The sequence below is a fragment of the Magnolia sinica genome, chromosome 10 (genome assembly GCF_029962835.1).
Source record: "Magnolia sinica isolate HGM2019 chromosome 10, MsV1, whole genome shotgun sequence".
NCBI classification, from domain to species: domain Eukaryota; kingdom Viridiplantae; phylum Streptophyta; class Magnoliopsida; order Magnoliales; family Magnoliaceae; genus Magnolia; species Magnolia sinica.
The window spans coordinates 48,550,715-48,565,659 of NC_080582.1; the positions used below are offsets into that span (position 1 = coordinate 48,550,715).

Consider the following 14,945-nt stretch of genomic DNA (forward strand, 5'->3'; position numbering starts at 1 on the left):
GTTTGAGTGCCTAGGATGACAGAAGTTTTGTAGATGATATCTATGCCTACAGTTTATCTGAAGGTTTGGACAGCATATACATCATGTTCAGCTCCAGAAGGTTTCAACGGTGAACGTTTCTACTCCCACTGTTTTGTTTGTGTGGCTCACATTACTTTTGTATCTGCCTGATTTTTAGTCTAATGTCCTATTGTGGTCTTTCAAAACATATGGACGGAGTAGATTTGTCACGGACATCCCTTTGGACCACACACAGTCCCAGGCACAGGTAGGTCACAGGTAATCCACTTAGCATACTGAGTAAACTCCGCAAGGAATCATGTATTTTATCGGATCCATCCATTCATTTTTATCAAATAATTTTAAAATGCTTGTCCCAAAAATTAGGCACATCCACTAATCAAATGGAACACACTACAAGGAAAAAGTTGAATTGAACGTCTACGGTTAAAAAATTCTTGAGGGCTATGGAAGTTTTGGATCACTTATATTTGTATTTTTATTTTCCTTCGTCCATGCATGCATGATCGTATAAACAAGTTTGACGACAAATAAACATCACTACGGTGGAAATCATTATCCCCACTTTTTCCAATGGTATGATCCACTTGATCTATTGATATGCTTCAATTTTGGGTTTAACTCCTTAAATTAGATAAAAAGATTGATGGACTGTGTAGATAAACCACATGCATTCTAGGTGAGCCCAACTGAGTTTACTTAGCCGATTTCCTTCCGGGGCCTTACCCTGATGTACATGTCTTACATCAACGCCTTCTTCTGCTTTGCAAGCACTTTTGAGGGCGTGCCCGAAACTGAAGCAGAACAAAATCTCAGGTTGACTACACCAGGGAAACAGTGGTGATTGAATGTTCACGGTTAAAAACAATTTGGGGGCCGTCAGAACGTTTATTTGCCATCCAACCTGTTGATTAGGTCACGAGGACCTAAATGAAGGGAATACACAAATATCGGCTTGATCCATAACTTTTGTGGCCTAAAAAAGTTTTTAATGGTCAATCATCACTGTTTCATGTGGTGTGGTCCACCTAAGATTTGGATCTGCTGCTTTTTTGGGTTCATGTCCTCAAAAGAGCTGGTGAAATGGATGGTCGTAGTGGATATAAGACACCTACATCAAGGTAGGCCTCACAGACAGGGATCCACCGTAGCCGCGACCTACTAAGTGGCGTCTAAGATGGAGGTGATTTGGTGAACCACCGTCTAAGTTGGGACCCACTTAAATGAAGGGTGAGGATGAGGTAGCGTGAGCAAGACATCCAATGTTAGGACGGGGAGAGAAGCGTTTTAAGACCGGATCCTTCGTAGATAGATGTATCTGTCATATATGGGGAGAGACCGAAGCGATGAGAGAGGGGGAGTCGTCGTTGTCTTCTTTTTATACATAATGTTAAAAAGATAAGCGATTTCTCATCCCTCCTCTGCCCAAAAGCAAGAATGATTTTCTTCCTTCAATATCAGGTATCTTCTCTCTCTCTCTCTCTCTCTCTCTCTCTCTCTCTCTCTCTCCTGCAATGGAAATTTTTTAATTTTTTTAATTTTTTATTACATCTTCATGGGTTCGATTTCGTTGAGATCTGGTAGATTCTATTGCTATTTCAATTTGATATGTTGATTTTGATTTCGATTTTGCAACGACCATGTCCTTCTCATCTCTTGATTTAGGGCTTTTGTTCAGTTCGTGATTGCTATGTTAGGGTTTCTTTTTTATTCAATTTAATTTAGGGTTTTTGTTCTATTCGAGATTGTCAGCTATGGAGAATTTTGGGTTTCTCATCCAGCAGATCTTTACCCGGATTATTATTTCGTCAGATCGGTTTGTTGTTGTAGTGATTTGAGATTTTTAGGGTAAAATTTGCTTCTTTGAATTCATGGAGAATATTAGATCAGTTTTTGACAAGTGCCGTTGGGCTTGCAGCTGTTTTTTTTTTTCCTCTCATACAAATTCTTCGTTTGTCAATCCATGGATGTTTGTAGATGAATTTACATAATTCTCGGATCAAAGGTATTTAGTGTCCTCGGGCTTTGGGTCCTGAGAAGTGGGACCCATGGTTTGATGCCCAGAATGTTTCTGTTGAATCATTCATTAGTCATTGATAATTAATAAGAGACATCCCGATATCTATATCTATATCTATATTTAGTCATTCGAAGGTCTCTTTTATTAGCTTAGCTTTATTAGCATAGCAGAAAGTAGCAAATTTTAGGGAAAAACTGCTGCCACGAATTTGTGGATAATATTGGGTTGGTTTTTGAAAGGCGTTGCTGGCCTTGAAGCTTTTTTCCCCCTTGTACTGACTTCTTTTTCTTCAATCCAAGCACATTGGTAGAGGAATTTTCTGATCTCAGCTCTGGAGTATGTATATTGTCCTTAGACCTTGATACTGTTTAAGTTGGGTGCCATTATTTGATGATACAGAATGTGGAAAATATGTCGTGTGATTGAAATTAGTTTTTTGGCGGGCCACCATGTGCATAGGACATATCTTGACAGTTGATGGGATTGGACTGTGATAGTCATCTAATCAGTGGGGTTCAGTGGGAACTGTTAGAGCAACAATTCACATTAAACTAGAAAAAAAACTCATATTGAATGTATGGTCAAACTTGTTCTGTGACTATGATATTTGGCCTATATCATGTGCAAATGGTGGCCCACTAAGTCAATGCTCATGATTGCTGGAAATGTCTGCCCTGTGTACTGTGAGGACTGTGTACTGTGAGGGAGTTGCATCAAACTTTATGCAATGGCTGCTTGTTAGATGGGAACTCACTGCTAAATACCACATCGAGATTGAGTGATGTAGGTGAGTAAGCAGGGGTAGTTTGGTCTGGACCAATCACTTATTGGAAAGAGGGGTTTACTACTGGATTAGATATTGATGATAACTAATATTGGTGCCGAATCAGTGGAAGAATTATGATCCATCAATCATTTTTTTTTTTCCCTTTGGTGTCAACCTCATCCCCTTTTTCCCCCTTGGCTTGAGAGGTGGCTCTTACAACATTTTGGCAAAAGTCTTAGCTTCTAGGCTTTGTTTTGTACCAGGGCGGATTATTTCAAAGGTGTAGGGTGCTTTTATGCATGGCAATTATTGCCTGTGAATGGATCGTTTTCATATATTAGTTTAAGTTGGTATTATTTTGCAATATGGATATGGAAAAAGATTACAACTATATAAATTGGAAGTTAGTCTTTATATTCTTTTCCCGCTTTGTGGGCATTAATAAATTGTTGTTTACTCTAAGTAAAAAAAAAAAACTGGAAGTTAGTCATCCATATGCTTAGACGGTTTGGTTTTGATATCGAGTGGGCAAGCTGGTTTTGGGAATGAATGAGTTTGAATTACTTCTTGTTAATAGTGAATGGATCCCCAAAAGGCTTATTTAAAACTGATAGTGATCTGTGACGAGGGGAACCTTTCTCTCACATTCTCTTCTTCATAATCATAGTTGCAAAGACCGTTACCAAATGTTGGATTAGGTGAGAAAAATAAGGTTCAACTAAATCCTCTGTGGTAGAACATACTACCTTTTTGATTATTCATCTTTATTTCATTGATAACATGGTTCTATTCTATAAGGATCGTATGCATGTTCATAACCTTTGTAAGGTTCTTCGGTGCTTAAGTTTTATTAGGGAAAAACATCAGTTTGCAGAAAAGTGAATTGTAGGGGGTTTGTATGTATGAAGGAGAGGCGTTCGCTTCCGCTCAAGCCTTTGGATGCAATCCTGCCAATTTTCTTCCTCTCCACCTTTTGTCTCCCCCTATGCATTGGCAAGGTGGCCATACACCTACAGGCGTGGTGTGCCATAAAGGCCGTTTCGGGCCCGTAAAGGCCGTTACGTAAAGGTAACGGTGGCAAACGTTATACGTTACGAGGTTATAATGGCCGTAACAGCCGTTATGGAAAAAAAAGACTTGTAATTGCCGTTAATGGCACGTTACATCTCCTATAAAGGCCATGATAGGCCTGTAATGGTCTATTACGGGACATATATAGGTTTTTCATACTTTTTAATCAACATTATGGGGGCAGATGCATGTTTGTCAGTGGTTTTTTCAATAAATAAAAAAATAAGAAAGAGAGACCGTTACGGGGCCGTAACAACCGTTATGCGCCGTATCGTAAAGGTAACGGTGGTGGCCGTTACGGCCACCATTACCGTTACAGAACACCTTGCCTATAGGATGTGCTGGTGGGAGGATGGAGGGTCTTATTGCCTTGATTAAGTGTGCCCATTACTGTTACAGAACACCTTGCCTACGGGATGTGTTGGTGGGAGGATGGAGGGTCTTATTGCCTTGATTAAGTGTGCCTTATTTTGCATGCTGATGTGTTTTCTCTATTTTAGTGCCCGGCCAACGTCATCCATAGGCTACAAAGGATTTGAAGGGATTTTCTTCGACAAGGGATGGGAATAAAAATAAGTTCCACTTGGTTTGGTGGGATGAGGTTTGTAAATTTAAGAGTATGGAGGGTAAGCTATTAGAAGCCTCAAGTATCTGAACTTACATATCCTTGGAAAATGGCCCTAGAGATTTAGGGAGGGCGATGCTCTATGAAAAAGTGTGATAAGTTGTAAACAAGAAGTTGAAGATGGTGGTTGGTTTTCTTGCCATTCCTCTAACTATAGGACCTTTGGTCTCTAGAAACCTATGTTCAAACTCAAATTGGGTTTCCTTTTTCGAGGGGAGATTTTTTTTTTTTTCCTTATAGGGATGGTACCTGGTTTCAGTTTTGGAAATTTGATGGAAAGTTGGTATGGGGAGAAACCTCTACATATCACTTTTGGAAGAACCTTTAGACTTGCCATTGAGGAAAATTCTCTTGTTTCCCAATGTGCTTCTAAGGTTGGAGATCATGTGATTTGGGTTCATTCTGATGAAACTTTGTTCAATGATTAGATGTTGATGTTGTGTGCCTTATGTATTTGTTGCATGGCCGTTGTCTTACTTTGATGGAATGGGACATTGGGTATGGAAACTATGATTGCTTGGGATGTTTCTTTGTTAGATAGTTCTATCTTGTGATATCTAGCCCATTCTCCTCTATGATTTTGGATCCCATTCATCCCATTTGGAAGTACATGGGTTTTTGTCTTGGATTATGCTTGGCTTGTTGAGAAAAGAAAGTTTCTTTCAATTAACCCCTTGAGGGATAGGAAGATGATTATTGCAAATGGATGCATTTATGGTCTTAGTGATGCAAAAACGGTGGATCATTTGACCATGCATTTCTCCTTTTGTGTTGGATATATTGGTGAAAATTCTTTAATCTAAGTGGAAAAGGTCATGCCATGTTCAATCGGGGACTTCTATCAATCTTGGCATTTGGTTGAGAAGTAAAAGGACTTACTTATGGAGACTTACTTTGCTTGCTACTTTGTGGGTGAGGTTTGAACGCCATTAGAAGGATATTTTACAATAAGTAGTGTTCATTGGGGCGCTATTTTGATCAAATGAAGCCCTATATTCCGGGGACCTTGGGGTTTGTTGCCTTTTTAATTGAGACGATGCCTCATGATCCCCATGTAGTAACTTATTCTCCCATTTCTAACAAAAATTTTCGTCGCCCCTAAAATAAAAACAAAAACCTTTTCACACCTAATGGTTGAAAACAACTAGTTTATATTAATTATAAGGGCTGGGATAACAATTAATTTAATTTCTAAGGGTTAAAAAATAGCATACAAAAAAGAGTGCTTGGTTGCAACTTTAGTTGTAATATTGATGGAGACAATGCTTTACTTAAAAGCAATGGCCATGAGATTGGGTTCTTCGAGATGACATCTTTCATCCTTAGTTGCATGATCCTTCTAACCAGTCCCACTCTTGCTTCAAATCATACTTCAGAGTGGCACTCCTGCTCTTGCTTCCTAGTCTTATATACATGCTAACATTTTGCAACAAACGCTTCCCTACACCCACACTGAAATCCGTTTCTGCTTTGCTTCACACTTTGTGTAGCTATAGTTGTCTCACCTAAGCTCTACACCAAGCACGGAGAGATCGATGAGATTTCCAATAGAACTAGAGTTAGGTGAATGAAGTAGAGATATGCTTTTGTAATGCCACGTGATTGCTGCATACTAGTGAAAGCTTAAGGGAATTTTTTTACGAGGCAATTATTAGACTAGCTCCATTAGGTAATTAGATAAGGGGAAGTAGACTTAGATGGTTTTGTCATGTGCAACAGAGGCCAACAATCATGCTAGTTAAGAGTGGGTTGGTACAAGTTGAAGTCTCTAAAAGGGCAAGGGGAAGGCCCAAAGGGACGTGGATGGAGGTAATAAGAAAAGATGATGTTGTATGGTCTAACTGAAGGTATGTCCCTTAATAGAGTAGGATGGCAGAACATGATTCATGTAGTTGACACCAATTAATTCGGATATGCCTAAGATGATGGTGATGAACTATTTGACTAGCTATGTGCTACATGTTGCCATGTTAAGTGGGAGGCAAAATGAGCAAAGAAGAACATTGTGGAGATGAAAATGTGTAAATTTCACCCAATCTCGACTAATTATGAAATCATATTGGGATGATAGTTCACTGCTTAATAGCATATTGAGATTGAATGGTCTATGTGAGAAAGTAGGGTAGTTGGGCTAGAAATTCTTCTTGGAGAGATGGGTTTACCAATTGACTACTTATTTTTTTATTTTTTTTATTTTTTTATAAAATGACGCTGGGTGTCTCTACCCCTTTTTAAGGAGCGACTAATTCCTACAAATGCACGCAATCACCTGCAAACCACGTGCATCGGGTAAAGCATGGGGAGGGGAATTGAAACCAATTGACTACTTAGTTGTGGTGAAACCAACAGTGATGCCTAATGAGTAAATGAATCATGCTGCTTCAATTGTTTTCTCGTCAACAACAACCTCACTTTTGATGACTGAAGACAACTAACTTATATCAATTATAATGCCTCAGATAATGATGTCTGTAGGTTTAACAATTAGCAGAACCAATACAGTATTTGGAATGCTATTTTAGTAGGTACTGTTGTAGAGGTGAGGGCCCTGAGGCTGTCTTTGATTGAGTGGAATGGCGCAACAGGATTCTTGTTGCCAACCCCAATTAGTTGGGATAAGGTTAGATGATGATGATGATGATGTATTGCAGAGGCGAGGCTTTACTTAAAGTCAATGTCCATGAGATTCATCAAAGTAATGACATTTCATTACATAGGCAGCATAATTCGAATGGATAGAGAGATAGATGAGATTGTTTCCAATAGAATCAGATCTTGGCCAATGAAGTGCAGATGTGCCGTTGGAGTGGTGTTTGATCACTGCATGCTAGTGAATCTTGTAGGAAAATTTTATAAGGCGACCGTTGGACCTGCTATGCTGTATGTGGAAGTGTCTAGTAGGGGTGACATTAGCATATGAGGACCATTGCAGATATGATGATGTTGAGATCAACAATTGGAAGACTAAGAAGGATAGAACTGAAAACGACAACATCTGGAGGGACCTAAGAGTAGCAGTGGTAGGAGACAAAACTGAGGAGGGATAATTTGCCATTGGAGTGGTGTTTGATCACCACGTGCTAGTGAATCTTGAGGGAAAATTTTATAAGGCGACTGTTTGATCACAAACTATGCTGTACACGGTAGTGTTAAGTAGGGGCGACATTAACATGAGACGATCAATATGGAAGGAACTAAAAATGATGACATCTGGATTGACCTAAGAGTAGCATTGGGAGGAAATAAAAGTGAGGGATGATTTAGATGGCTTGTGCATGTGCTAAGAAGGTGGAGACATCCCTGATAAGTTGGGAACTTTGATTTGGGCCTTAAAGGAGGATTGAGGGGAAGACATAAAAGGAGCTGGATTGAGGTGGGAAAAAGGGATATGAAGGTTTATATAGTTACTAAGGGTAGGGCCTTAAATTGTAATGATCAGTGAAATAGGATTTGTATGGTTCACCCGCATGTGACAAGGCGATGATGACACCACCAATTATGTGTCAGGGCTGATGTATCATATTGGTAGCTAATTGGACCGTACTCTTCTGCCCTTCCCTCTAGTAAGGAGTTGGTAATCTATGTGAGTGGCTTTTCCCGTTTTAGGGAATGACTCTCGGTCTGTTGATCAGTTGAAACAACCAACCTCCACTTAGTGAAGTATTTAATCGACTCTCTAACATGTTCCTTTAATCCTTTCTGAAAACAAAATTATATCGATTCCCAAATTTCAATTGAGATATAATTGAGATAGTCTTTTAAAGAGAGAAATAAATAATAATCAAGTTGAATTTTGGCCTTTTCTTGAAGGAATTCACTTGTGCTTGATTCTTAGAATAGCTGTAGGTTGAACTATTTGAAATTGGCTTATTTTATTTATTAATTTATTTGTTTCCTGTTGACAATATTATGAGTTTTGCATGCCTTTTTGATGGATCTACCTGCTTTAACCTTACTATGTGATTAGTTTTTTTGTCTATTTTTCACTTTGCAGCAGTATTCTTTGCTTCTTTGAATTAGTTACTTATGCTTTTAGTTCTTGCATAGGTTTGATGATATAGGTTAAATACATCTATGGTAAAGCTATTCATTTCATGAAGTTATGGTGTCCCATATTTGATGGATGATGACCGTACCGATGGATAACTCATCTGCTCCTATACGGGAGCATGTCCAACGTCTTTTCAACAAGGTACGTGTTTGATCTTGTTTTGTTGGTTGTGTTCTTTGGCTCTTCTTATTTTTGGTTTGTTTACTTGTGTTTCATTTGTCCTAGACTCGCATGAAATTTAATGTATTACTTTCTACTGTAAGCAAATGATTAGCTAGGCATCGTCCTATTTTTCCGATTTTGCCATCCTTCATTAAAAATAATAATAATAATAATCTAATTTTGCCCTTTTTCTTATCTGTAAAGTTATGATGCAATGGGTAGTCGATGATGGGCTGATCTGGTCATGATTTTCCTTAGATCAGGAGCTGCAACAATTGTAAAATATTTTCTACACCTCACCATGAAACAAAGACTGGGGGAATGATTCCCAAGTCCCAACAGTACACTAGTACACAATGAGTGGTTGAACTGCCTTCTCTCACCTCTACTGATTAGCAACACATGTTAAACCACCAAACCATTCTCTTTTTTATTTAATAAAACATAACATAAGAAAAAGAGTTACACGTGAGAAACAAATGAAAATCCTAATGCAATAGGAAATTATAAATTATAAATTACCCCCCCCACACACACACACAAATAATGCAATAGGAAATTATAAATTCACCCCAACCCACTCAAGCCATATCGGAATTCCATGATCTTGAACTTCTTTAAATGCTAAAGTAACAGGCTTTCAAATTGCGCCAATTGCATGTGGTTTTGACATGGTTTGTTGCCCAAAAGTGGCCTACCAAAAAAGTGACCGGATACCAAAGGAAACCAATCATGACTCACTAGTAGAGTCCTCGCAAATAGCTTAACTGGTCCATGCATTCACAGAGCAGGTATATCAACTTGCGGATAAGATAGATGGTGTCACTAATTGGGTGAGGGAGCTCTAGCTCAGAGGCAATCCAGAGACCAAGATGGATATATAAGATTGAAAATTGAAAGTGCAGGTAGAAACTGAGTGGGACAACAAAAATCCTCTGCCCCCCCGCTCTTCATTTGCACCAATTAGTTTGATAAATAATGAAATTTATGACATTTGGTACAACTAAACACAACCTAAAATAATAGAAAAAGGAGAGGCAAAGATTGAGTATAAAGGTAAAGAAAAAGCAGCCTAACTGATTTAATACTACTGCTTTTATTATTTTACTAAAATTATTGAAAAAATTAACTAATTTTTATATTAAAAAAAGAAAAACGTAACAAATAATTTTAAACATTAATTGATTTTAATCTTTTAGTGAAAATTAATTTGTAGCGTAAGCTACCTAGCGTGTAGCATAGGCTATGCGTGACTTAAGTTGTTTTCATGAGCTACGTGGCATTAAGGCTAAGCTTCACGCCACACAGCGAAACTATTTAAAACACTGGATGCCACTATATTGTCATCCTTGTGTGTTGTAGAAGTACTCGGGTTAGTAAAATTCTCATATTACAGTTGACTTGTCATTCATTGGAAAGTACACATCTCCTTTACTCATGCCCTTCAAATGCGAAATGATCATTGTCATCATTGTCTTGCCCCAGCTAGGGTTGGCAATGAGTTGGGCTGGGTCAGGGTAAGCTTGAGCCCATCCCCATTTACTATACCGGTCTAAAATCGTGGCCCGAGCTATGAGCAGATTCCTATGCATGCAAAACCTTTTACAAGTTCCAGACACTTCTACCACTAAAGCATGCGCACAGTTGTTGAGCCTTGCTCATTTACATATTTATTACGTATAATATATTTGGGTGGGTCAGCTCTGGTTGAGCCAATGCCAACCCAAGTTCAATCTGTTTACTTAATGGATTGCATTTTTCTGACCTGATAAAAAATGGTCCTAGGTGGGTAAATGTTGTTTGCTAGCTTGGTGGAGATCTGAGTTAGAATAATGCCAGTTGCACTTTTTTGCTCGAAAAGGGTAAGGGGAAGGCCCAAAAGGATGTGGATGGAGGTACTAAGAAAAGATTTGAATGACCTATGGTCTAATTGAAGGTCTGGCGGTGATGTAGGACATGAAAATTAAATATGATATGCGAGATTTTAGGCTTAAGATCATGTTAGTTCAGAAACAATTACACAAATTCCATATCCCACATGAAAGTCCAAACATTCAATTAAGGGGAATCTATGCGGGTCCAGGCTTACACATGATAGGGCTAGATCAATAAAAATTATGAACCAAACGATACTCAAAGATAAGAAATAACTATCCACACATGCATAGTAATCAGTCCCTAATCCAAGGATTCAGAAATTCCAAGTCGGGGAACCCTAGGGTAAGGAAATTGGCAAATAACTTACGAAAAACGTAATCTAGGAGTAGGATTCATGAAAAACGGCTATGAGAGGATAAAAGAGGATAAAAACCTGAGCCAAAAGACGATTCCGCGTATGGACAGCGGGCCTAGGGCGCTCGCACATGTGCAGGTACCCGGCCGCACGTGTGAGGGGGCGTCGTTTGCAGAAAAACTTTCTTTGGCCTTAGTCGGCCAGGGGGATGCTCCAAAACCCCGAAGTTTCGGGTCGATCCGAGCTACGGCTTGTGTGTGGTGCTCCGCCGAAGTTTCAGCTCGCCTGCAGGCCGAAATCTGGAAACCTGCTGTGATGAAGAAATCTGATGTAACAAAAGAGACGAATTCGAAGTACGGATGGTGGGGAAGATGAAAAAAAAAGATGATGGAGGATGGGGGTGAATCGGGATCGATGTGGCTTCGCACCATGGTAGTTCGCACCCACTTTTGAATTCTTCCATAACTCACGAAAAGAGCAGAAAAATAAAACAGAAATTTTTTTATTAACTTCAATAAATCAAAAGAACTACAAGGGGTGCCTATTTATAGGGAAAATCCTATACCCCAAAACTCGCACCATGTGCGCAAACCTATTACTTGACGATAAAGTAAACTAAAATAAAAACCAAACAGAGAAATCTAAAGCGTTCATAATGTTCTAAATAATAACAATTAGCAAAACCTAAAATATGAAATCAATCCGACGAGTGGGCCACGATCATGAGATCCCATGATGGGCTTTTCTTGACTATCGGGCCCACTTGTTCTGAACTGAAACTTGTCTTCTAACTAGGAGGCCATCCTTAAACGTCGTCATTGAGCCAGATCGATGGTGGAGTCCTTCTACGTACGTACGTGCGTAGGGGTGGTGGTGTGCGGGCGTGCGTGTGCACGATGTCCTCATCAGGTGGCCCTTGATAGAGTGGAATGGAGGAATAGGATTCATCCTGCCGACCCCAATTACTTGGTTTAAGGCTTATATGATGATGATGATTTTTCTGACCTGATCCCAATCTGAAACCTGATAAGCTCAACCCAAGCTTGACTGTTATGTGGGTCAGATTGGTTGGCTTGCTAGTCAACCCGATCTGTTGCCAGCTGTAGTCCCAGCTATTTGGGGTTGGCCTTCGAAGGTGCATTTATGCAACAAAAGCTCGAAAGTAAGGTTTTCTTCATGATACTCATAAACATTGAAATTCTTTGTAAAGATAATTAAAGTTGTAGTTACATTCACCTTACTCCTGTGCAGATTAGGAAATTTACTAAAACTGAAATTATGGAATTGCTGTAAACTGACCAGTAACTACAAACAGAATCACAAACTGACCTTGTCAAAAGAAACCCTAGTATTCTTCTTCTTTTATCTATTTCTTAGAAAAGAAAAGAAAACAGAAATAGATAAAAGAAAAGAAAACAGGGGCTATTTCTTCTCCTTCATCTTCTACTATCTATTTCTTAGAAAAGAAAAGAAAAGAAAACAACACAAGCTGGCGGGAAAGAGAAAATCCACTGGGGCTAACCACCCACCTTACTAACAAAAAAGGTGCCTAATTTTTTATTAATGGTGGCAGCATATTGTTTAATACCATGTTACTTGGGAATTGGAATGTTCAAACTGTGTATTATGAATCTCTCAAATGATCATTGTAGACATATCAGCCATGAGGCAATGTTACATGTTTGCAGTGAATAATTATTGCTTGTTACTCCACTCCTTGTAAATTATGAGGCACTTCCATTTCCAACACCTTTAACTGTGAATCTATGATTCCCTTTTTGCAGAATAATGAGTTGGAGAAGGGACTTAGGAAGGCGGCCCAGGCAAAGATACCTTCAGATCCTAATGCATGGCTACAAATGAGAGAAAATTATGAAGCCATAATTCTCGAGGATCATGATTTTTCTGAGTTACATGAAATAGAGTATGGCTTGTGGCAGTTACACTACAAACGAATAGAGGAGTTCAGGGCACATATGAATTCTGCTTCAGCATCTGCAGGATCTGTCACAGCTCACGGTGGAAAAGGTGTTGCTCGACCTGACCGAATTAAGAAAATACGTTCTGTTTTCAAAGGCTTCCTATCAGAAGCAACTGGATTTTACCATGATCTGATTCTGAAAATCAGAGCAAAATATGGGCTCCCTCTAGGATATTTTTCTGAGGGTCCAGGGAATCAAATTAATCTGGGGAAAGATGAAAAGAAATCAGCTGAGATGAAGAAAGGCTTGATATCCTGTCACCGTTGTCTTATATACTTGGGTGATCTTGCTCGTTACAAAGGATTATATGGAGAGGGCGACTCTGTCAGCCGTGATTATGCTGCTGCTTCAAGTTACTACATAGAGGCAGCTTCCCTTTGGCCTTCAAGTGGCAATCCCCATCATCAGGTCTCTCTTTTTTATGTTACAGTAGATCATGGGACTGGATTGATTGTTGGTCATTATCTTTTTTCTCCTTTCAGCAGTTATAACGATGTTTCCAATGAACTCATGTGAACATTACAACTGCTGTTTTTTTTATATCAGCTTGCAATATTGGCATCCTATTCTGGGGATGATCTGGTAGCAGTCTACCGGTACTTTCGGAGTTTGGCAGTAGATTGCCCCTTCTCAACAGCAAGGGACAACTTGATTATTGTATTCGAGAAGGTAATTCTTTCTGCATTTCCATTAAATGTGAAGTACATGTTTCTCAACCAATTGGCTGTTGACGTATGATCTTATTTGAGCTGAACTTGTAGTTGGTGAATGATTTGCAAGTCTACCTCTTCCCAGAGGATGAATCTGATGTTAACACAATTATACATTGTCGCCGACTGTGTTGTGTCCAGACACACCTAACAGTTCAAAAGTGCTCACTTGCGCAAATATCAGTATTGGTAGGCATAATGCCTGGCCCAAAAATGACAGGATCCAAGTGCATCTTGATGAGATGGACCTGTATCACACGTTTTGTTAGCCCATAAATCTTGAAATTTATTAGAAAAATAGGAAAAAAGAATCTAAAACACTAGTCTATCAATTATTATTTATTTATTTTTTTTTTTTTTGTGCTTTTAACATGTGTATTCAATGGTGTAGCAGACCATTCTTTGATTAGAATGTTTCATTTATCTTGACCTGCTAAAAGGCAACCAAATAGTTTGTAAATTGTAATTGAAACACAAAGATGACAAAAATGAAAAAGAAGTGATGGTTTACCCTTCCTATATTTCCAAAATGGTCAATTTCGCCACAGCATTCAAATCTTGCGTTTTGATCCCAAAATGGGCATAAGTTTAGTCTAAAATGAAGTTTCTAAGTTTCCTGCATGGGTGAAAATAAGTGGAAAAATGTAATAGTTGATATTTTGCTTCCAAAATCTGGACTTCTAATATACCAAGTCTAGAATTTGCAGGAACAAGGCCTTTATGTCCTGATTGGCATGTATTGGCACCGGTTTGGGCAGCATCATCTGAGTATCAGCTGATACAGGCTGCTCCAGCCTATTTTTTTTTTTAATGGAATGGATCACCCTCATATTGCATAATATGGGTGACCAATACAGATTTGGTATAGCCGCATTATAATTTAAAAGCATACTTGACTGAATTCCCAAAAGTGCACTGGGCATAACAACTTTGGGCCCACTGGCAAAAGGATTTATCCTGATTATCATCACTTGCTTGCCATGTCTGCATTATTTATAGGAATATGCATTGTTTGAGGTCAAGAGCTGGTGGGATTACATTGCCTACGCATCAATTCCAATCTACTTCCGTGGGATCTCAATCAACGTAATGGGCATGGGGTCCACAATGGATGGAGATGGATCTTCCGCGTGAACTCGAAATGAAACTCATGGAAAACAAACTCGATTTGGAATTTGAGGATTTACCGCGAAAATCCTACCAAAGCTCTTGGAGTGTGCTACTTTTGGTGAAGCAATTGTGGTGAATGCCATAAACGATGGGATTGGGATTAAGAATAGCCATGATGGAAAATCTGAAGTAGT

At 39.0% G+C, this 14,945-nt stretch overlaps 1 protein-coding gene across 1 annotated transcript in view; it reads left to right on the top strand.

Annotated features, from left to right (window-relative positions):
• Nucleotides 1-1,326: 1,326 nt before the first annotated feature.
• LOC131258368 (nonsense-mediated mRNA decay factor SMG7) overlaps nt 1,327-14,945 on the top strand; it is a 32,973-nt gene continuing 19,354 nt past the window's right edge. The window contains exons 1-4 of the mRNA XM_058259643.1: nt 1,327-1,482; nt 8,551-8,695; nt 12,734-13,339; nt 13,478-13,600. Coding sequence (XP_058115626.1) covers nt 8,627-8,695; nt 12,734-13,339; nt 13,478-13,600 — 798 coding nt within the window. The 5' untranslated portion in view covers nt 1,327-1,482; nt 8,551-8,626. The remainder of the gene's footprint in view (nt 1,483-8,550; nt 8,696-12,733; nt 13,340-13,477; nt 13,601-14,945) is intronic.